This window comes from Rousettus aegyptiacus, unplaced genomic scaffold (assembly GCF_014176215.1).
Source record: "Rousettus aegyptiacus isolate mRouAeg1 unplaced genomic scaffold, mRouAeg1.p scaffold_m13_p_10, whole genome shotgun sequence".
Lineage (NCBI taxonomy): Eukaryota > Metazoa > Chordata > Mammalia > Chiroptera > Pteropodidae > Rousettus > Rousettus aegyptiacus.
Window position 1 is genome coordinate 29,316,831 of NW_023416285.1, and position 24,606 is coordinate 29,341,436.

Genomic DNA, 24,606 nt, shown 5'->3' on the forward strand with positions numbered 1-24,606 from the left:
GGATTTGCAGACAATCTGATGCTAGACCCCCAGATTCAGCTACTATGTCTTACTGCCTCTTCAAAGCTCAGAGCATAGTTGACTCATATTTTTTTCTGTGTGAGGACCAACATTTTACCTTATAGAGAAGTGTATTTTCAGAAGACCAAGAAGTTGAAGAAAATATTGAGTCTTAAATATTTTATCATACCATATAAAATGATAATTTTATTTTTTTAGACAGATACTATTTCAGAATGAAAACATAGTTTATATATTTGTTTTAACTTCTGTTTTCTGTTGTTTTTTTAGATCGTGTCTTTCATAGTAATGAAACTACTAAAAATGTTTATGAAGAAATAGCAGTACCGATCATAGATTCTGCCATACAAGGCTACAATGGTTTGTATTCACTGCAGAAACATTTTAGTCTTTGGTGTCTGTTCAACAAATATTGATAGTTTTAGATTCATCTTTAATCTTTGCCTGTGTCTTTTTGTTTTGTTTTTTTTTTTGCAGGTACTGTATTTGCCTATGGGCAGACAGCTTCAGGAAAAACATATACTATGATGGGTTCAGATGATTATTTAGGGGTAATACCCAGGGCAATTCATGACATTTTTCAAAAAATTAAGAAGGTAAATAACACCTACATTTCTAGTACTTACAGGTAAAAGTAGTAATAATAGACTAGCAACCGTAGTGTTCTCTTGTAATGATGAAAGGAAGTAGATTTACAGTTATTTCTTGATTATCCATGGAGAAAGAAGAAAGGCATGGCATAAGTTTATTTCTTTCCCATAAACTTACTTCATAGAGCTTAAAGTCCTTTGTTCTTTCCTTTGGATCCTGAAACAGTAATACTCCCACCACAAAGTGGGCATACAGGAACCAGAAGGTCTTATCAGAAGGGTTAGTGCCTCATTGCCTTTCTTTAATCACCAGTGATTATCAAGGAGCAGAAAAAGTACATAAAAGCAGAGGGCCAGATAAGGCAACCTAATTAGTTAAGAGTTGGTTTTATTTAAATTAGTTTTTTCCTTTATTTTAATGGTTTTTAATGTTCTTATTTGAACATCTCTTGATAGGGTTTTATTTTGAGCATACAGAGTTGGACTAGGCACTCTCTTCTAATTCTATGAAACTATGCCTTTCATTATTTCTGAACCAATGGATTTGCTTTTGTACTTTTGTATTTATTATTGTCAGTACATTCCCATAGGGGGATTTTGTTTGTTTTTTGCTTTGCAAAGATAATTTCTCAGTGTGTTAATATTAAATATTAGCACGTAGACATTCACTATTAGGTTTTCATAACTGATTGATCTCTGATGTTTTTACATATTTTTTTTGCCTTCTAGTTTCCTGATAGGGAATTTCTCTTACGTGTTTCTTATATGGAGATATACAATGAAACCATTACAGACTTACTCTGTAACACTCAAAAAATGAAGCCTTTAATAATTCGAGAAGACTTCAATGTAAGTAGCAAAGTTAACAAAGTGGCTCAAAAAATAGACTTACTTATTGGGATTATTGTTCTTGAACATTTACCTTTAATGTCTATATTTTTTAAAGTGTCTCCCGTATCTACCGTTTGTATTGTTTTATTTACTTAAGAGTTTATAGAGACAATTTTTTAAGCAATGTGTATAGTTTTAAAAGATTGACAGCTGTAATATTTTGGTATAGGTGTCTAAAAAGAGCAAGGTGGAAATTTCAGGTTAGAATTTGGTATGCTCCAATATAGGAAATAAATCATAAACACTAGGTTTACTTGTTATTTTCATACCATTGTTACCACTTTGTGCTTTTAACTTCTACAGTTGAATTCTATCATGGTTATTACTTTTTGAGATGCAGACTTGAAAGTGACTTCTATTTCTCTACTCTTTCCATAATTAAACTTGTTTCAGAGGAATGTGTATGTGTCTGATCTCACAGAAGAAGTTGTTTATACACCAGAAATGGCTTTGAAATGGATCACGAAAGGAGAAAGTAAGACTTTATGCTGTATGTCTTCAAAACACTTGTAAAAACTTCAGCAGAATGTATTTAGTCTTCAAATCACACTTTTCCCTTTTAAGCTAAAATAAAAGTTAATGTTTTTCTTTGGATTTTAATATGCACAGCTAAAATATGACTTTTTAAAATTTTATTTATTTTTTTACAGAGAATAGACATTATGGAATTACAAAAATGAATCAAAGAAGCAGCCGTTCTCATACTATTTTTAGGATGGTAGGTAATTCTCTGTCTGTTTGGTCTTTCCAATTAAGAATGCACTAATTTTTCTACAAGTTGCCTTTTCCATCTAGATTTTGGAAAGTAGAGAAAAAGGTGAACCTTCTAATTGTGAAGGATCTGTCAAGGTGTCCCATTTGGTGAGTACCGATGAACCATGGTAATGTACCATGTGAACCAAAGCAAAATTTAATTCAGCTGCTGGATGTTTGGTTTCATAAGATCTGTTAACTGAACTAAATAGTTAAAACCATCTATAAACTGGAAGATTAACAAGTGTCATCTGTAGCATGAAATCACTAAGCTGAAATGTAGGAAGAATTCAGAGGATCTTCCTATTATGTTATGTCTGCCATCTCCTAAAATTTATATGTAGGGACTGTAGGATTTGAGGCTTTTCCTAACCAAAAATGAAGGAGGGTTTGTCTGTGTGTGTGTGTGTGTGTGTGTGTGTGTGTGTGTGTGTGTGTACACATTTAAAAGTTAAAGTAATCTTGGAATTTGGTGTGTTGGGGAGTGTTTTTATCTTGTTAGTCTCTGCCAATAGAATTGAAACTTACAGGATAAAAACCTACGTGGGACGGTTTAAAAATAAATCTCATCATTTGAGTTCTTTCCTAAGTCCTAGAAGAAAACATGTTTTATATTATAAACAGTGTTTTAGACTAAATCTCTTGAAGGGAAGAGTGATATCTTCTTTATCTTTGTATTCCCGATACATTGTACCTAGTTTATATTCAGTACCTGTTTGTCGAATAAGTGACTATAAGCTTTATGCAGACATTCCTTTTTCCACATAAATAAGCCCTCTCATTGTTGTACTATATCATTTCTCTCTTTTTTTTATGTGTTCTTCCTATTCCTTATCATTGCTTTATTCTCTGTCTTCAGAGGCTAAATTCTTTAGCATGATGTGGGATGATTTAAGATTACTCTGTTTGATTTGAAAACTTTAAAGGAAAGAAGTAATGAATCTATAAGTTTGTTCTCTTTCAGAGTCTTAATTAAATGCTAAGTCTAGTTCACCTAAGTTACTTTATTATACAAGTATAAAATTTATTTTAGTAGACTAGTCTTTAACAACAACAAAAAAACCACAAAGCCTAACTTCTGTTTTCCAAACCTGGCCTGTGACATTTCACTATGATTTCAACTTCTCTCTTAATAATTTAGCTTTAACAATCTTGACATATTCATTGATCCATTTAGTGACTTTTCTCATATTCTTTGATGCTCTGTCATCTAGGGATCATACATACTATCTGGTCCAACCTTCCAGCCGTCCTGCTGACTTTAAGTATCTTCTTGGGAAGAAGTCTTCCCCAGAGTCATTTTCTGGCTCTTTGGAGGTGGCCTCTGAGTATCTCCTGGCCTTTCTGTGATGTTACCGTACAGGTTCTCTTAGCCGTGCTTCTCTATTTCCTTCTGTGGCTTCTTTTCCCCTTTCCTCCTAACAAAAGTACGAGATCGTCTGTGTCCTTACTTCCCTTGCTTGCCCTTAGACATTCCATTATTATTCCTGTGGTAATGATGGCCAAATATTTATCTGATCTGAGTCTCTGAGTTCTAAATCATATCTTCCTAAAGATTATTGTAATTGTGTATTCCACTGTTATCTTGAACTTCAGCCTGTCTAAAACCAAATTAATTTTTTCCTTTCATAGTAAATATTCCTTTTTCCCAGTAATGCCAGCATTATTCAGTCACCCAGGCTGGAAACCCACGCCATTAGCACCCTATCTTTCTCTGCCTTCCTTTTTGTCCAATTATCACCATTTCTTATTGATACCATCTTTCCACATTCTCATGGGTATCCTACTCGTTTAGGTTTCATCTCTCTTGAATCACTATCTCATTCTCCTGGCCCTGGCCTCCATGACTCTGGTCTTCCTTTCTTCTCTTACGCAAGTTTCCAATGTTACCAGGCACTGCTTTTGTTGTGTCACTTCCCTAGGCCAGATAAAACTGCCCTCCCCTAACCCCCCTGCTCCCCATAAGCTCCTTTCGTACAGATTGCTTGGGCCTCTTTGCACACTAATGCTCATTCCCATCATTATACCTTCGTTTATGCTGCCTTCACCACCACTTTGCCCTGTTATTACGTATCTAGGTCATTCGTAGTAGCTACTCTACAAGAAAGATTAGACTTCTCTGTGTATTTTAGAGGAAGTATCTGAGATAGCATTATAAAGCAGGAGTACATAAATACCTGATATCCCTGAAAGTCTCCGCAGAGAGAATTAATTTGAATCTTTGACTTTCTTTTAATACATGAAGAATATTAACTGAGCCTTTACCAGGACTGTGTTGTGAGCACAGTCCTGGGCTCTGAGATTAAAAGAATAAAGACGACGTTCCTCCACTGCTTACTCTCTTCACTGTGTCCTCCCTAGCCTCAGCCACCACCCTCTCACACTCAGATTTCTACACCAGTGTCCTAACTGGGCTCGCTGCTGCCACTCTTGCCCCTTCCCAACCTGTTCTCCATCCAGGGGTCACAGTTGATCCTTCAGAAAGTTAAATCAAGACATGCCACTCTTGGTTAGAGCACTCTCATGGTTTCCCATTACAGTTAAAAAATCCAGAGTTCTTACCTTTGCTACTCTGTCTTGTCCTGTCTCTACTTCACCAACTCTACCATGCTGCCCTTTTTTTTGAACACATCAAGCTCGTCCCTGCTTTGTGACTGTGTATACTAGCTATTCTTTATTTTGGAGTATGATTCCCTTGGTCTTTGCACGGCTGCCTCCCTCTTTTCTATCATTTCAGATCTTAGCTTAATGGGAGGCCTTCCCTGACCACTCAATCCAAAGAACCTTCTCCGTCTCTTCCTCTTCCAGCACTCTCTTTAAATTACCTGTATTACACTTACCATATGTCTGTCTTTTACTCTTACCAATTTCCTCCTCTCCACATCCTACCCCATGTAAAATGTAATCTCTATGAGAGCAGGGACCTTATTTGTCTGGTTCGCTGCCATATACCCAGCATCTAACATACTACCTACAGCATGACAGGCAGTCACTTTTTTTCAACATCATGTGTGAAATGAAAGTGAGGTCCATGCTTTTAAAGATGCTACAGCGTATTCAGAGACACCAATGACTAGTTCAGCACTACAAGAATAAGTTATATCTATAAATACCTCCAGGTACAGAGTTGAAAGAGCAATTCATCGAAGGTGTGGGGCATGAAGGATGAAGTTGAGGAGGTAACATTTACCTTCAGTCCTGAATAGAGTAGGGATACATTAGAACATTTGAACTAACTGAAAGGGAGTGGCAAGAGATAGCACCTGGAAGTGTGGGAAGCATGCGACGCACTGAGGGTATAGGGAGTAGTTCAGCTAGAGTTAAGAGTAAGTAATGGATAGACATAAGGCCAGAGGAACACAAGTGCCAGATTGTAAAGAATTACATTCACCATAGTAAGGTTTTGAACTTTGTATAGAAAATGGAGAACCTATTCTGGCATCATAATGGTATAAACATAAAGAAGAAACAAGATACAGAAATTAGTTTGACTCAAAAGGAAAGGCCTAAACAATGGGGTGAGAGACAGGGATGCAGATGTGGTATTCAGATAAACCGTGCATTAAAAAAGTTTTTTCAGTGGTTTGGATTTTATTATTTCAAGTTATACTTCCTAAAGGCTTATTTTCATCTTGCAGAATTTGGTTGATCTTGCAGGCAGTGAAAGAGCTGCTCAAACAGGCACTGAAGGTAATGAAAACTCATATAGTATATTGGTCTGAATGTTTTCCCATTCTTTTATAGAATAAAAAGTACTACATGCATTTTAGAAACTAATAAAGTAATGGCAATAATAATTTTATGATAGAAGTCTTTAATGTAAAAAGCAGATTCTGCATCTGGCTAGTTATCTACTTCAGGCTACTAAAGCATCAATTAAAAAACTGAAACTATACACTTGGTAGGATCATATAGCTAGAAAGCTCATGAGAGTACTGTGAAAACCATCTAAATTTTCATAATCAGAAAGGAAATTCAGAAAGCTAGTGGAGTAAAAACTTAATATGCAGACATTAACAACTCATAATACAAACAACCAGTTAGAATATTTAGTGTACAAAAAGACTCTTTTACAATAATGGCTTAAACAATATAATACCTAGGAAAAAACAACAAAAATTCCACAAGACTAAAATAAGGAAAACTTTAAAACAGACTTAAAGGACATAACCAAATACTGAAACAAATAGAAAAGCATACTTAAATAGGAAGGTTCAAAGTCATAAAGATGTCAGATCTCTCTGTTATTTTCCTGCAACCTGACATAGAGACACTCAGCTGAGTGTGACCAACATCCACCAAACCCGGGTGGCTCCTCAGACCTGTGAACAAGAACTAAATGCTTGTTTTAGGCTTGTAAAGCAGCAATATTATAGCAATACCTTAATAATGCACCTGTGAAATAATAGCTGTTCAGAATTACTTGTTGCAATAGTTTTTATATATGTGGTAGATTGAAAACTTGCATGTCCCTCAACAGGGTGCCGAGTAAATAAATTCTGATACATTCATACAATGGAATGCTATGCTATGCTATAAAAAAGAATGAAAAAGAACAATGTTTACTGTTATGATATATTTCCAAGTGAAAAAAAGCAAAGTATAAAATAGTGTATTTAGTATGCTATTGTCTGTATAACAAAGAGAGAAATGAATATATATGGATATTTATTTCTAAACTCTCTAGAAGAATAAACTAATAAAAATGGTTTCCTCATACAGGAACTGGTTGAAAAAAGCATAAAAGTAGGAGAGGTTTTTTCAGTGTACTTTTTTTTTTTTTTTTAAATGTTTGAGCCGTGTAAGCATATTAACAATTTAAAAATGAGAACTTTTTAGTTGTGAGCCTATCAGAACTACTTTGGTTTGTTTTTGGTTGCTTATAATTTGGAAGTTTGGGAAAAATAGATTTGAACTGAGGAGTTAAACTTTTAGGAAATGGCCTCTTCCTCCCTCTGATTCTTAGTCAGCTTTTTTCTTTTACAATTCCTCTCAGGAGATAACTCTTCTGATTCACTTAATAGGTAGGCACAATAAGGAGAGAGTGCCTACCAGTGGTATTAAAGGTGGCTCAGATCTAATCCAAAGCATAGACTTTAGCATCTGACCCTTTAATTTCTGATTTCTCTCATAACTTACTGGTAAGTAATACCGGGATCGATTTTAATTTTCATATTTGTTAATAAATGCAGGCATGAGACTCAAGGAAGGCTGTAATATAAATCGAAGTTTATTTATTTTGGGACAAGTGATCAAGAAACTTAGTGATGGACAAATTGGGTAAGTTTATACCATTGTACATTTAACTATTAATGCTTACATATTTAATTAGGTTGAAAATTATAATAGTTCAGTGACAAATGTCCTGATTACTTCCATATATTCAAAAGCTTTTATGATTCTGTGACCATGCACGGCTTCTTATACATATGACTATGACCAACTAAATTTATTTCCTTGTTTTAAATGTTTTTTAGTTAGTAATTTTGATCTGCTTCTGGTAACCTGTAAAGAATTAATTTTTAAAATTATAACTAATTTAAAGTTCTGCATTAAAAAACAACCATTTTTGTTATATAAAAACTCTTATCCTTTTTCTTCCCAAACTCATTTCTAAGTGGTTTCATAAATTATCGAGATAGCAAATTAACGCGAATTCTCCAGAATTCCTTGGGAGGAAATGCCAAAACACGTATTATCTGCACAATTACGCCAGTGTCTTTTGACGAAACCCTTAGTACTCTCCAGGTGAGTTTGATTTTTATCTCAACATATTATGGGGGGAAATCATCTTGAAGAAGAAAAAGTACCTACTAAAATTGCTATAGTTTTTTTTTAACTGACATAACATACCAGTTGTCTACTAAATAGCATTTTTTAATTCTCCTAAACCTCAATCATTTATATCCCACTTCTACAATCTTTGCCACATCTAACACTTCTACTGAAATTGCCTTGATAATTTTTAAATAACTCACTCTTTTTAATTAATTATAAAAGGAAACTTTATATCAGCTCCATAAATGGAAAACTAGTATCACTTGCAACAAGTAGAAGGTGACCCAAAAACTGTATGAATATGTTTATAACAAAATAATTGTGAAATTCTTGCTAGCTGATTATTGCCCGCCTTTACTCTGAGCCTAAGGCCTGCATTTTGTTTAAAAAAAAAAAAGAGAGAAAATGAGAAATGTCAATAGAATAGCTTTCTCAATGAAGGATTCAATGGTATTGAATGGTTACCTTCATGTTCCCACTTAAAGTTACTTCTGATACTCATACTCTAATAAGCATTGCTTTAAGTAGCTATTGAGCACTGGGTCAAGGTACTGTCAGAAAAACAAAGACAGTAAATAAAGTCCCTGGCTTCACAGAATTTATTATCTTATAGGGAAGATAAGACCCGTTTCCACTATGATTGCCTTGGATTAATAGTTAAGTGGCTAATATTTAGGGTAGAGTTCAAATGAAGGGGAGATGCTTTTGACTGGAAGCAGAGCTCCTGGTAGAGAGAGCATTTGCCCTGAATTTTGAGGGGTAGATAGGATTCTAGTAAGCTGATGCCTGTAGAATATTTTTTTGACTCTCCTGAAGACTAACAGCCAGGGTAAGTGACAGGCATTGTTATAGGAACATAAAATGCTCTTTGTGTTCAAAAGTATTAAGCCACCTGGGAAGAGAATTTATTTTTCTTTATAAAACTTAATGACAAGAAACCTAAAGTGACTAAAATAATTTTTTTAGTGTCAAGCACTTAAAATGCTCTTGTATTTTTTTCCAGTTTGCCAGCACTGCTAAATATATGAAGAATACCCCTTATGTTAATGAGGTATCAAGTGATGAAGCTCTCCTGAAGAGATATAGAAAAGAAATAATAGATCTTAAGAAACAATTAGAGGAGGTATGTATGTTCCATGTATTTCAGTAGGGACAGATATAGAATTGAGATCTACCTAAATGGTCAGAGACACTTAAATCATCAATAGCTGACTTCTGCAAGCTAATTAACAGTTTTAAACTAAAAAGAAGTCAATTCATAAAAATTTTAGTTTAATGTACTATAAACTGTAAGATTTGGTTTCTTGAAATTATTTTTGATTTTGTTTTTCATTTCCGAAGGGCAAAATTTGAGATTTTCAAATGGGCCACGTAGAAACACTTTAATTATCACAAAAACATTGGGAATTAGTTTAAAAAGAAAGACCATGTGTGGTTACTTAAAACTACTTTCTGCAGTTTTACCTTATCTTGAATTCCTCTTTTAAACCTACAAAAGCAATCTAATAAAATAGCACAATCACTTGTAATTTATTTGTTTTAACCACCATGGCCCCCTATTTTGTAAAAATCTTACATTTTAATGATATTTTTAAAAAAGAGGTAAAATATCATTTGGTAGTCTTATAAGAACATCTTTTCTTTTGCTGTAGGTATTCAGTTCTCCGCTTTTCTGACTTCTTGTTATTTATATATTTTTAGACAATAAATAGAATTATTTTAACAACATTGTTAAAATCTTATACGTGGCCTACAGAAATGGACATGAGAAGAATTATATATTTTACTTTATTATGAGTTTGAGAAATTATTATGGTAACTGCATATTGATGTTCTAGATGGAGCATTTTATTATTATAATTTTGAGAAATTATTATGGTAACTGCATATTGATGTTCTAGATGGAGCATTTTATTTCAATAACATTAGATTTTTCATGGTTCACAAAAAAATTATATTCTATCCTTTTAAGCTACTTTCCAGGTTTTAAACCTAGTTATATTTATTATTACTATAACTCAGTGTTACATTCTACAGGTTTCTTTAGAGACTCGGGCCCAGGCAATGGAAAAAGACCAATTGGCCCAACTTTTGGAAGAAAAAGATTTACTTCAAAAAGTACAGATTGAGAAAATTCAAAACCTAACACGAATGTTGGTCACCTCTTCTTCCCTCGCATCACAACAGGAATTAAAGGTACAATTTAAAAAGTGACAGCTTAAACTCGGTATATAGGGAATAGACTTGGTATTCCTACATGTTTATTACATAGTTATGCATTTCTTATCCTTTGATGCCATATATTCAAGAAACCCAGAACTTTTTGTGTATTTGCCTATAATCAATACCACCTAAGAGATTCACTGCAAAATACCAATCCCTGATTCCCACATGTAGCGATCCAAATTCAGAAAGTCTGGAATATAGTCAAGGAATTGATTTGAAATGTGCTTCTTAAGAAATTCTAATGAAATTGATTAGTGATTGAGAACCACAGGTGTCCAGAGTATGTGGGAATATTTTCTATTAAAGAAACAAATATTAATCTCAGGAAAATTGAATTAGGATATAAATCAACATAGTGGTCAGTAGTCTGGCTTCCAGTCTATGTGCTTTTTTTTTGCAGGACTAGGGGTTTATTTTTCCAACAGATAATTTTGGTGTATGATGGTGTGTCATGGTCAAGAGAATGGCCTCTGTAGCTGGACTGCCTGGATTTGAATCCCAGTTCTGTCAGTTCCTAACTCTTGACCTTAGGCAATATCTTAAAGTACATTTTGCTGCAGCTTCCTAATCTGTGGGCTAGCTTGATCCCCACCTCACAGGATTAATGTGAGAATTAAGTAATATAGAATGTGCTTAACATTCCACACAACAAATCCTCAATAAATGCACGCTATTAAGGTTATTAGTAATTGACATTATGTTCAAAACACCATGCTAGTTACATAGAAGATACTCAAGAACTATTTATTGACTGAGTGATGAGTAGGAAATAACCCAATTGACGGTATAGGGAAGACATCCACATGTAGATAAGTTGTGAGAAAACATATTTCTTGGTCTTAAAATGTTCTGGTAGCAGGGACATTTTAAACCACATTAAAGGATTTGAGCATTGCATTATGCTAAGGACAAGGAAAAGCTCTGTAAGTGGCATCAGCATTGCATTTTAGAAAGGTATAGCTGCTGTGTCCATCAGATTGATTTTGGCTCTGGAGATGGAAAAAATGGAATGGATTGAAGAACTATGTGGGAGATAGACTCAGCAGGACTTTGTGATTGTTTAGATGTGGCGGGGGTGGGGCAGGGAAAGAGAAGGAGGGTCCCAAAATGACTCGCAAGCATTGCTAAGCTTACTGGGCAGCTAGTAGCAGTATTGATTGAGTTAAGGAATAGTGAATGAAGAGCAGTGGAGCTGCTTATTGTTTGATTTCGGACATCTCCAGTTTTAGTTATCGGCCAGTTGGAAATGCAAATGTATGAAAATCAGGTGTAAGATGTGAGATAGAGATATCCATTTGGGCATTAACTCCTGCAGATCCAAATTAGAGTCTTGGGAATGAATGAGTTTTGGGAGCATGTTGAGAATGAAAAGAACAGAAGGCCAAAGGTGAAACCTCAAGAAACAGCAACTTTGTAGGTAAAGGCAGAAAAGAAGAATCCCTACAGGAGCCCAGGGTCACCTCTAGAGTGAGGAAGGAAACCAGGTAAATGCAGTAACAAGGAAGACGGAGAGGTAGTGGTGTCACATTCTGCCGAGAAGTTAAATAAGATAAAACAGGCAAAAAAAAAAAATTGGGGGGTTTAGAACAAAGAGCTCATTTGCAAAAGCAATTTGAGTTATGTGTTGGGAGTGAAAGCCACTTTGCAGTGGGTTGAGATAGTCCAAAGGGGTGGGATCGTAAATACAGCAGAAGAGTCTGGCCTTGGACAGAGGGAGAAACTCCTCTTCATTTTAACAAGGACAGAGGAAAGGATAGGTATCAGTGCAAATAATGCTTTCATAAGTATAGGCTTTTTTTTTTTCTCTATGAAATAAGAGGTTTAATTTTTCTTCTGTGCTGACAAGAAATGGTAGGGACATAAGTTCCTAAACATACTGAGGGTTTGAAATAGTTTAGCCTTTGTAAGGAATGGTAAAGTCGACATGGGAGGAGGAGTCTGGGCACACAGCATTAAGGATCCAGGTGATACTGGCAGTCATGTTTTGGTTGTATGGCTGTGACAGTGTTCAGGAGGCTGATAAAGGCTCAGGCAGTAGTGTAATTCATCTGAGTCTACACTGTGTTGGAATAGGTGTGGGGCACAGAGAATGGGTCAAATAATTTGAGGCTGTTGACCCAAAAACATGATTGAAATGGTCATCTGTGAAATCTGAGATAATGGGATGAATGGGATGAGACCCAAGAGGGAGCTGCCAAGAAGTAGTAGATCAAGGGAATAGAAGTCCCTCTTAAGCTAAATAGCTAAAGTGGGATTAACTGGATCAATAGGTGGAAGAATAGACACTGTAGTTAGAGCAGGAAGTCTAGGTTCATGAGTTTCAGATAATGACAAGATCCAGGAGTGAACCTTGGGGTTGAGCTGACCAGGCTTTTACGGAGCAGACTGTGGAATGGGCTAGTGACTTCAAGCGGGAAGGTATTATGTGGTGGAGGCAAGAAAACATGCAGTTATACAGAGATATATCCGCATTTTATAGGTAATCTTGAGAGGCAGTGCAGTGGAATGGTTAGTGGGTAGGAGAGAAAATGGTAGGTAGAAGTAAGAAGTCAAGAATTTGTCTTTAAAAAAATCAAAAGGAAACAGGCTTGAACATTCGTAAAGCTGAGAGGAAGGAGCCCAGCGAAGATGACAGATGAACAGATAACTGAGGGAGCAAGATCCCAAGGGGGAAAGGAACGAATGAGGTTCGGAGCACTGGTGGAGACATTAGCTTTACCAAATTGGAAGAGAGTTGGCGTTGTGAAGGGTCCTGTGAAAGGTTTACCTGCTGAAGGAAATTCGAATGGGCTACCTGTCCGTTCCTTTCTGGTTAAAGCCGGGTCCTCTAAAGTGCTTTTGTTAGCCATTGTGTTGGCAGCGGCAGCTGCCCCTTCTATATGACACCAGATTGCTTTACAGATTGTGAGTTAACCAGTTTCTTTCAGTTAAGTCCCAGAAAAGCTTTTAAGTAATGATTCAAATAAAAAATGAATTTTAAATGATTTTATCAGTTTATAATGGGTTTAGATATTGATTTGAAAAGCTAAAGAATGTTTTCTTATCTCAGCATGTCTTTAGGCTGAGAAACTAGGTTTGATAAGAATACTGCCAAGTCAGTCTTTCTTGAGAGCTTGTTTGGAGGTTCTAGCAAGGGAGCGCAGATATATACCCCTGACCAAAGATCGGTCCTCTCCTCTATCAGGGAAGGTCGTCCTCTTCGACTGGGTACACAGCTTCGGGAGGGATGCTGTACATGGAACGGTGAGGGAGGTAGGGGACACCCACCTAGTCCGCCAGATCAGCCAAATCAACCCTGGTGATCACTGGGGTGACAGATGTCGCAGCCAGATCTCCCTCACATCCTCAGTCGTTCTTAAGGATGGAAACTTGTTCTCTCGTTTTAGTATGTTTGAGCCCAGATCTGGGTGAGGTCATTTAGATTTTTTTTTTTTTTTCATCTTTAGGCTAAAATAAAACGAAGAGTCACTTGGTGCCCTGGCAAAATTAACAAAATGAAGGACTCAAACTACGTAAATGAATTTAATATGCCAGCGAATATAACAATGAAGAGACATAAGGATGCTGTAACTATAGTAGGAGAAGTTGATGAATGTGAGTGCCTTTTCAACTATTTTTAATTATGAAATCATCCCTACAAAGAAAGAGTTTACTTATAACTCAGTTTATGTGATAAACACATTTAAGTAAAATGTCTGTATTTTAGATGTGATTACAATGGAGATAATGATAAAAAAAAATTTAAGAAAGTGAACATTCATGAAGTTCTCTATCTCTTGAGAATGATACACTGTCATTAAAATACATAAGACATATTTTTATTGTTTGTTTTTGTTCTAATTGTTATCCAGTTAAACTCGTATCCATAGAACATCTGCCTTAAACTTTGCTAATCTTGAAAAGGTAGCATTTACACAGGAAACTGTTTCAAAATTATGTCTTCAACATTTTAAATATTTTATGGGGCTGTTTTAAAACCTACTTACGGTGATCAAATCTCAAATTCAGAATTTGTCCTTTTTACCTATATTGTATTAAGGATCTTATATTTTATCACTGTATCTAGCCGGTGATCTTAATTCATACAATAATATAAATGATTGCATCTATTGTTTGTGTATTCTTGGCAATCATACTGTGAGCACATATTGCTAAGTCAAACTTATTACCTCTGATCAGAATTTTTAAAATAGTCTTTGAGTTTTAGGAAACTTAATAACATGTTTATGGATAAATTTCTTTTCCCCCTAATTGCAGCTGTTTGGTCAGAAGCTGATGTTTTCAGTAACACTCTTGAGGCAGTCACTGAGATAGAGTGGAATCCAGCAACGAAGCTACTAAGTCAGGTAACTTAAATGTACTTTACAAGGCATCCTTCCTTTTACTCTTTTTAAAATCCATTTGTTATTGGTGTTTACTGTTGTAGCATATTACTAGCTCTGCTTTAATTTCAGTAACAGTTTTGGTTCTAATTAAGGCTTCCCCAGTTTGTTACAGTCCCAGCTGATAACTGTGCTATTTAGAGGGAAGCTAAAAACTTTATAAAGCAAGTGTGTGGTAATAGGTAAACCTTTGCTTCCAGTTCTCTACCAGCAGATCTTGGTATCTATCTATCTATCTATCTATCTATCTATCTATCTATCTATATTTTTTTTCCCTGTTTTTTCTTGGGCAGTCTCCTGAGGGTAAAAAGGGCTGATATTAAAAGTCAAAATTCTCAGGCATATAGGAGAATGATACATCAGGGAGGGAAAAAATTGCCAAATAATAATGAAAAATAAAAGTAAATGTATTTTATGTGATCTTATCACAACGTTAGAAATAAGGAATCCTATAGTGAGTGCCTTAGTAAATTTAGATTCCATGTTTACTTTCCAGGCTACTAATATTCAAAGAAATATATATATTTTTATATTAAAGTATTAAAATTCATTCCAAAATTAAATTTTGGAATAAAGTTGTAGTAATTCTTGCCAATTATTATTATTAGCTAACTATTATGATTATTTATAATTAAGTATTATAGATAAAGTGCTTTTGTGTCCCTAAAATATACTCTAGAAATTTGTTATTTTTGGAAAACTCCTATGTTAGTTTTTGTTTGGTATATTTTTTTAATTCATAGTTTATCTTTTTCTCAGTATAGAAAACAGAAATAGGTCTCTGCTGAGTGTGGTAAAACCTAGCAGCTGTTACAACTTTAGAGATCAATAAATAATACCTCTGTTTCACTTCCTCAATTCAGAACCATCTGAGAAATAAAACAGGAGTCAGACAGGTAGAGAAATAAATTATTAGCTTTATTACTAAGGAGCTTAAGGACCTGTGGAGAAATGGCCTTCCTACAATGCTCCCCACCTCCTACTCCTGACTGAACTTTTTCAGTCAAGCACAGGCAGAGCATTTGTTTATGTTTTTTTTTTTTTTTTATTCTACCCATTTCAAAATAGTCTTCTTCTGTTGGCTAGTTTACCAAAGTGCAAATGCTTTATTTAACTCTGGATCAAGGTAGACCATTAGGATAATATTGAAAAAGAGAATAGTTTAAACTACCAAATAATTCAAGGTTAAATTAATTATTTGACTAATTTAAATTTTCATTAAGGAAACAAAAAGAATATATGATTTGAATTCTAACTGGAAAATCTGGTTCTGTTTACAATAGGAAAACTTAGAAAGTGAGTTGAATTCACTTCGTGCTAGCTATGATAATTTGGTATTAGACTATGAAAAACTGAGACGAGAAAATGAAGAAATGGGATTGAAGCTAAAAGAAAAGGATGATTTGGATGAATTTGAGGCTCTAGAAAGAAAAGCAGAAAAAGATCAAGAGGTAAAGATATGAAATATAAAACTAAACTAAAACAACACTTTTGTAAGAAATATCATTCTCTTAAAGATGTTTATTTGTAAGATTGAGATTGAGGATCCAATCGTTTTCCACATGCATACAGAATTTAGAGAATTTTAAGAAATTATTTGAATTGTTTTTAAAATAGTAAGTCATATTTGTTTCACTTGTGTGTATGCACAAGAAGAAGAAAGAATTAAAAACATCTTTGGGAAGGTTTAGTGAACCTGCCTATTATTGATGGATTTGTATTAAAGAAATTTCAATATCTAGTTGAATGTTTTATGTATGTATACTACATAGTAATGAATTTTTTTTTTCCTTAGAAAGTATATTCCTAAATAGTTAGAACATTAATTAGAATAGCTGGAGAAGCTAAATTTGCACATTTCTTTTTCCATATAAGAGAATTATTGTGAAAATTAGTATAACTAATACTAAATAATTTTAATGGAATTTTTAGAAATGAAACAGATCACTTAAATTTTCTAAGTCTGTAATATTAGGCTTCATGTTAAGAAAACCTAATCCAGAAACTATGAGGCTTTGGGGACTCAGAAATTATCCAAAAGATTCAAGAAATTTCTTAGTTCAGGGCTGTAACCTAGAGTTCATAGACACTATGAATTATTTTGCAAAATTTTTGAAAGTGTATTCATTTTTCTAGGACAAAAATCCATAACTGGTTATCAGAGTTGTGAAGTGACCTACGAATCCCCAAAAAATAAGAGCCAGTGTTTCAGTATAGGTAAAATACGAGTTAATTTGCAGATACACGTTTCAGATTTCTATATGCATAGCCCAAACGTACATAATCTTTTTTCCTCAGTTTCATTGTTTAGTTTCTCACCCTCTTCCTTTTTAAAAGGAAACAGATTCTAGAACAAGAGTTATTTCCATTCTACCTACAATTTCAAGTTACTCCTATATTTCATAGGCATTATATCCTGAGAGGCAAAAATCTGAAGTCCTCCAGAGTTTCATTAAGCTTGTTGTAAATTTTGCATATTAACAAAATGCCAAATATCATGAAAAGAATATTGGACTTCAATCAATAAAACTGGGTTTTATTGAGAAGGGGTGGTCTAGTGTCACGGTTAAGAGTGTGGGCCCTGGAGCCATACTGCCTGGATTTAAGCCCTAGTTCCCTGCTGGAGAGGTCACCACAGATTCAAGCCTGGCGTGTATTAATGGCCAGGTCTTGAGCAAGTTGGTGAACCTCGAACCTCTTGGGGCTACTTCCTGTATGTCTCCATCCTTGAGGTTAGACCAGGTACTTGCCAAGGTCCTTTCTAACACCAAAATTTCATCTAAATTTTTGTATATTCCTCATTATAAATAATATGACAAAATTAACTTTAGGCATACATGTAGCAATAATTTCTCTAATGTTTTCTTAAATCATTATGTATTAATAAAAACTGAAGCTCACTGAACTGAGTCATACACAGAAAGATAACAAAGTAACAGTCAAGGGGGAAATTAATACTATTCTCTTTAGTTCTATTTGAATACAAATTGAAATTCTCAGTTCTGTAAGGTAACCTAAAAGATTAAGTAATAAAAACTTACTCTGTTCAAAACCAGCTTTACAGTAGTCATTCCATGTTAAACTAAAAACATAAGTCTATATGGATATAGTAAAATATCTTCCAAAATGTACATTTTGGGGGACAGTTTAAGATAAAAGGAGTTAAAGTCATATTATGGCTTTAAGACATGTGTTCCTTGATTTGCCTAAGGGTTTCATCAAAAATCACCAAAGTTGTCGATAATTTTCAAGTGGGAATATAGTAATAGTAATATATTTAACCAATAATTTTAGAAGGAGGAATAAACAAGGTCAAGTATCATGCTGAGGGAATAATCTTCTACCTATTTTAACTTGATCTATTCAATTTTATAATTTTCACAACTTGCAGATTTTTGTCTTAAGAAGTTAAATATTTTATCTCTTGCTGCACATTACAGTTAAAATCTGTTATATTTCCTTACATAGCAAAGGATTAACTTTTGACTTTATCATATACTTTCTCTTTATGCTCAGCATCTTAATACATCATTGGAAGATTACACTAAGATCTTTATAAAAGTCACTTAATCTTTTTCATTTCCAGTACTTAAAATGAAGTGCTCTTTTCTTTTTCGATGTTTTTAAAAATTAAGATTGGTTACTTAGTTCTTCCTTATTGGTAAATGTGGTTTTCTTGCACAAAAGTTAGAAACGGAAGAAAAGGTGAAAGCCAATTTAAATAAGAACCAATAAAAATGTCTAAAACTTTTCTAACAATTTAGACTAGCCACTAAGCACACATGGCAACTGAACTCTTAAAATGAGCACAATCTGAATTGACTTTAAGTATGAAAAAAAATGTAAACTTTCATTAACTTTTAATATCAATTACATGAAGAAATATTTTGGATAGGTCAGAGTAAATATTTTGGATAGGTCAGTGAAATCTAAAACAAGTTGACTGAATTAAACATCTAGAAAATATTATTTGAATAAGATACTAGTTTTGTAAGTCCCTTACATTCTATTAGAATTTGCTTTTACTCTTTAAGAACTCATCTGATTATGAAGAATAATCCTAAGGGAAAATATGTTTATCTTTGATAAATTGTTATTTACTTGTTTGGAATACAGAACTCACTGGTAATTCAAATATTTAATGCTACAAATATTTTGATAGAAAGAAAACTTTAATAGAAATATTTGTATCTTAAAGTATTTATACTTTTAGACAGTTGAACAAGATGAAGCAAAAACATCTTTCCAATATTTCCTATCAAATAAACCAATAAGGTAATTGTTGATAATCTCATGCATATCTCTGTAGCTTTGGTGAACAGTAAGAATATTGTAAAGATACCATAAACTACCCTAATCCAAGCATAAATTCCAAATCACAACTCTTATAAAAAGTATGCCAATGTAAAGCCAAATGAATAATTTACGGGAAGAAAAAAATCTTATAGATAGATAGGATAGATATATTTCTTCACTTACTCAAAACAAAAATCTGTTAAAAGTATGCTTTTTAAAAGTTTGATTACCACTGTCGCTTTATTAACAGATGACACAACTGTTATCTGTGTCAATGCTGAGGGGTTTTTTTCTTGTTTGCATGCTTTGTGGGTTGGGGATTTTTTGTTTGGTTGATTGGGTTTGGTTTTGGGTTTTCTTATACTTTTAAATAATGAGGTGTTCTGTTACAGTAGCTTGAATAATTGATCTCTCAGTCCCTTACTGTGTTGGGTGATTCAATACTTTTTTTTTTTTTTTTTGCTTTATTAACTGTTGGTTTGCTCTGTTGCCTGTTCACATGCTCTTTCAGATGCAACTAATTCATGAAATTTCGAACTTAAAGAATTTAGTTAAGCATGCAGAAGTATATAATCAAGATCTTGAGGTGAGCATTTATGTTGGTATTTCTGATAAGGATTAGAACTATAAAATATAAATTATATGTAATTGAACATGATTTTAGAAAATAAAAGGAATTATATTTTTTAAATGTCAACTTTTTGAATTTTACTGTCTACCAATTTAAACTATCAAACATAAGTTCTTTTTACGCCCTTAGAATTCAGATCCAGTTCAATTATGTTTTTCTCTCCTTTGATTCTTTTAGAATGAACTCAGTTCAAAAGTAGATCTTCTTAGAGAGAAGGAAGAACAGATTAAAGAGTTACAGAAGTACATAGACTCTCAGAAGTCAGAAAGTATGAAAATGGACTTGTCATACTCATTGGTAAAAATCAAGATTTTTTTGTTATGTGATCATATTGTTATTTCTGGTATACTATCATCATAGCAAATGCTTATATTGAGGCCACAGTGTGCTGGGCATTGTCCTAATTGTTTTAAATCCAGTATTTTATTTAATCTTGTCAATGACCCTGGGAGAGAGGGACTATATGAGGAACATGGCCATTTTTATTATAAAGAATTATTCGTAGAGAGTGAGGATATTATCCCTTGAGTTGGGGATTAGCTTCCATTTAAAATTAGAAATTCAAAAAAGTTTTTAATTTTTTCAATTGTTTTATACAAATGCAGGCAGAAATGAGTAGTCAATATCAGGTGCATTCTCATAATTTAACTATTTTAACAGTTTGCTGACTTTTTCAGAAACCGTAGCTCTAAATGACTAGTTGGTATAAAATCATGGTATTAAATAACATTGAATCTCATGATGAAGTTTTTTTTTTCTGTTTGCCTCAATCTACCTGATTATTTCAAGAAAGTATCAGTTTGATTGTAGTTTTAACACTCATTTTAAAAAGGCAACAGTGTCTAGCTTGAATCTTTTTAGTATCAGTTTCTGTTGTTCTTTTGTTTTTGAGTTTTTCCCGAGTACTTTTTGTTACTTTCTATTAATGACAAATAAGTCTTTTAAAACGTATTCTCACTTAAAAATAAATAAATAAATGAATGGATGGATGGATGGATGGATGGATGAAATGAAATAAAATGTATTCTCACTGTTCTGAGGCCCTGGGTAAGAAAAGCACTTTGATATAATCCTGGAATGTCTATTGATAATTTTTAAAATTTTTGTTTATTTCTTACTCTGTTCATTTCATTCATTCATTGATGCATTCATGCATTAATATTTTGCCAAGGATATATAGATTCATGTAAGCTAAAGTCATGTTAAAATGCCACTTCTCTCTAAAAATGAAATTTCTTATTTTTTTCATATATTTCTCAGTCATTTGCACTTCCTGTTCTCTGAGTTGCCTATTTATATCTTCTCTCGATTTTTCTATTGGATTATTTGGTTTTCTTTTCAATTTATGATTTAATATTCTTAATTTTAACTATTACCTACTCACCTATTGTGTTTTGGAGAGAATAACTTAAAAATACTAGGAAACTTTAGCAGGCTAGTTGAAAACAAAGTGTTAACCTTTTCAACTCTAAGAAAGTTAGATTTCGCTAATTCCTTTTTGTCATGTATATAGGAAAACACTGATGACCTTAAACTAATGAAACAGTCTTTGGTTGATGCTGAAACAGTAGCCCTGGATTCCAAAAGAGAATCAGCATTTCTTAGAAGTGAAAATCTGGAGCTGAAAGAGAAAATGGTAAGTGATTTTTGTAATATTTATAATTAAGCAGTTGTAACGATCAGTATATTTTTGTGAATTTGCAGTGTTTCTCTTAATAGAAAGAACTTGAAAGTATATGCAAGCAAATGGAAAATGATAATCAGTTATATCAAAGCCAGTTGGAGGCAAAAGAGAAAATGAAAGTTGATCTGATGAAAGAATTACAATCTTCTTATAATGAAATAACGAAACTCACCTCCCTCATAGATGGCAAAGTTCCAAAAGGTATTTTGTAATTTTAGACTTAGTTCTGCAAATATGACTTTCTGTAGAAATGTACCTAAAGGACTTTGCAACTATATTCCAGTGATTAAATTCCATTATTCTCTGTTTTTTTTTTAATAGTTTCATATTAACTCTGAATATCATTTGTATCACTATTTATGAATGTTTCCATGGACTTCAGTTCATAAGGGTTTAAAAATTACTTCCCAAGTAAATTGGATATGATTCTTGAAAAAGGTGATTCAGAAACTAGTAACATGTATAGCGATAAATAGTAACTAAACTTTTGGGGGTAATCACTTCATATGTATACAGATATCAAGTTATGATGTTGTACAATTAAAACATTTTTTAAAAAATATGTATTAACAATTAGATTAGCTGTTTACTAGTATTGGCTCTTTTTTAAATAAATTATATATAATCTGATTAAAAGTCTAACTGTAATTTAGATTGACTTAATAACTGCAAGCTATTTAATTTACCAAAAATTTCCTAGATTTACTCTGTAATTTGGAATTGGAAAGAAAAATTACAGATCTCCAGAAAGAACTGAACAAGGAAATTGAAGTAAATGAAGCTTTGCACAAAGAAGTTAATTTGCTCTCAGAATTGAAATCTTTACCCTCAGAAGTGGAAATGCTAAGGAAAGAGGTAAATAAATTTTTAAGCAAATAACTCTTATTTTGAAGGTAAAATTAAAACAGGATAATGTATTATTATAGAGATGCGACAGTAATATTGCCTTTCCTCAGTCAAATCTTTGCTTAATTTCAATGTCTTTTTTTTTTACAGAAAAGGGTTTCTTTTCCTGAAAACTGCTTCAATAGATTATGTATTACTAATATAGCTAAACTTTCTTTTTTCCATAGATAAATGATAAATCCGAAGAGCTATATCTAATAACATCAGAAAAAGACAAATTATTTTCTGACATAGTTCATAAGGAAAATAGAATTCAAGATTTACTTGAAGATATTGAGAGAACTAAAGATGACCTAGCAACTACCCAGATGAATTATAAAAGCACCGAACAAGATTTCCAGGATTTTAAAAACCATCATATTGAATGTGAGCAAAAGTATAACACAGTCCTTGAGGGGAATGCAAGACTAAATCAGGAAATAGAAAACCTCTATAAAGAAACTCAAAAACTTGGTTTAACTTTGGATGCTTCAAAGATGGAGGTTGGTACAAGACGCCCTCTAAGGAAATGATCTTTGTCTTCTGGGGCTTGGCTTTCATAAAAATGCCATAGAATGTTCTGCTTTTCACATTTACTTTTTCTTTTAAAGCTGTCTCATAAAACCCAGGAACTTCAACAGAAAACCACTGAGAGTCAAGAATGGTTAAATGAAGTGGAAAAGCTGAAGGAACAATTAGAAAGTAGAGATTCCAGGTTGCAAACTGTAGAAAGGGAGAAAACACTGATTACTGAGAAGTTTCAACAAACCTTAGAAGAAGTAAGAACCTTAACCCAAGAAAAAGATGACCTAAAACAACTCCAGGAGAGCCTGCAAATTGAGAGAGACCAACTCCAAAGTGACATTCAGGATACTGTAAACATGGTAAAGTTTTAACTGATTAAACTTTGAAAACTCAGAGAGGCTCTTTAAAAACATTATAGGAGCCATCTTTTATTATTTATGATCACATAGAAACTATAAAATAATTTCATTGTTTCGCCTTATTCTAATGGAAATGATTTTATATTTCTCTGACGAAGAACATAGACACCCAAGAACAATTACGAAATGCTCTTGAGTCTTTGAAGCAACACCAAGAAACTATTAACACACTGAAAATGAAAAATTCTGAGGAAACTTCCAAGACTTTGCACATAGAGGAAAACATAGGAGAAATTAAGGATGAATTTCAGGAAGAGGTAAAAAGCGTTTCTGTTCAGCATTTTCATATATTTATAGATGAGCTTTCTCCTTAACCTCAAACACTTAAATACATAATGGTAATCTCAATCTTATTTATTACTCACAGTGGTAATAACTAGCAATAACTTGTAAACTTCACTTATCTTTGAAATAACTTAAAATATAACTGCTTACAACAAGTCTAAAAAGGAAAAAGTGAAAATTTTTAGTTCAAACTTTGAATGGATATTTTCTGAGGCCTGACGTACCTTAACCATGTTTAAAAGCCTCTCTGAATTCTAGGAATGTAAGAAAGATTGAGTGATTATTAATTATGGCTCAAATATTTATGTCAGATTTTATATACTGAACTTGTTTAGAGTTTACTATAAAATCAATGTTTATGTCTATTTCTGAGTCTTGGGCCATACTTTTTGGTGCTTAAGTCTTTGTAGTATGGTTTTATTTTTTTCCTGAGATTTAGGAGAATGACTATGTAACTGGTCATTTAAATAATATACAGGAAAGTCTAGGATGCTAATTTTTTTTAAGGGAGGTAGATTATAGTCTATCATAACAAAATATCGCAGACTGCATGGCTAAAACAACATATTTCTTTTCTCCAGTTGTGGAGTCTAGAAGTCCAAGATTAAGCTACCTGACAATTCTGTTACTGGAGCAGCCTCTCTGGAATGCAGATGGTGTCTTTTTTCTGTGTCCTTACATGAACTTTCTTCTGTGCACTTTGAGAAAGACAGAGCTCTGGTGTCTTTTCCTCTTAAAGGACACCAGTCCTGTGGGATCAGGGACCCATCCTTATCACCTCATTTAACCTTAATTACCCTCCTTGACTGCTCTGTCTCCAGAATCACACTGAAGGTTAGAGCTTCAATGTGAATTTTGGGAGGACACAATTCAGTCCAAAATGGAGGATTTTATACAATAGATTCATTTATTGTACATTTCTACGTTTCATAAATACCTTTTATATATATTATCAACAGAATTTTTTATAGTATCTTTTTTATAGTAGTATGCTTAAGACTATTTAAGCCGGAATATTTACTATAGGAAAACATTCATTAGTAGAAGACTGATGAAATAATCTTTCATTATTTAGCATGGAATAGTATAGTCACATATATATTTGTTTTTTTTTAATTGTGATAAATTATATATAGCATACAGTGTACCATCTTAACCATTTTTAAGTGAATAGTAGTGTTAAGTAAATTCACATTGCTATGCCATTAATCTCCAGAATTCTTTTTATCGTGCAAACCCA

General features: G+C 33.3%; 1 protein-coding gene across 5 annotated transcripts in view; it reads left to right on the plus strand.

Moving 5' to 3' along the window:
- The window catches only part of CENPE (centromere protein E), a 62,777-nt gene that overhangs the window by 3,465 nt on the left and 34,706 nt on the right, over positions 1–24,606 (plus strand). For 3 of the 5 annotated variants that reach the window (XM_036227649.1, XM_016159105.2, XM_016159107.2), the window contains exons 3-24: positions 292–381; positions 499–617; positions 1,341–1,460; positions 1,896–1,977; positions 2,153–2,220; positions 2,298–2,363; positions 5,894–5,945; positions 7,448–7,535; positions 7,874–8,003; positions 9,037–9,156; positions 10,071–10,229; positions 13,706–13,853; positions 14,517–14,605; positions 15,925–16,092; positions 19,449–19,523; positions 19,746–19,865; positions 21,082–21,204; positions 21,288–21,453; positions 21,953–22,107; positions 22,326–22,640; positions 22,749–23,021; positions 23,180–23,338. In XM_036227649.1, the coding sequence (XP_036083542.1) occupies positions 292–381; positions 499–617; positions 1,341–1,460; positions 1,896–1,977; positions 2,153–2,220; positions 2,298–2,363; positions 5,894–5,945; positions 7,448–7,535; positions 7,874–8,003; positions 9,037–9,156; positions 10,071–10,229; positions 13,706–13,853; positions 14,517–14,605; positions 15,925–16,092; positions 19,449–19,523; positions 19,746–19,865; positions 21,082–21,204; positions 21,288–21,453; positions 21,953–22,107; positions 22,326–22,640; positions 22,749–23,021; positions 23,180–23,338 (2,885 nt within the window). The remainder of the gene's footprint in view (positions 1–291; positions 382–498; positions 618–1,340; positions 1,461–1,895; positions 1,978–2,152; positions 2,221–2,297; positions 2,364–5,893; positions 5,946–7,447; positions 7,536–7,873; positions 8,004–9,036; positions 9,157–10,070; positions 10,230–13,705; positions 13,854–14,516; positions 14,606–15,924; positions 16,093–19,448; positions 19,524–19,745; positions 19,866–21,081; positions 21,205–21,287; positions 21,454–21,952; positions 22,108–22,325; positions 22,641–22,748; positions 23,022–23,179; positions 23,339–24,606) is intronic. The other 2 variants (XM_016159106.2, XM_036227648.1) reach the window with 2 other exon arrangements.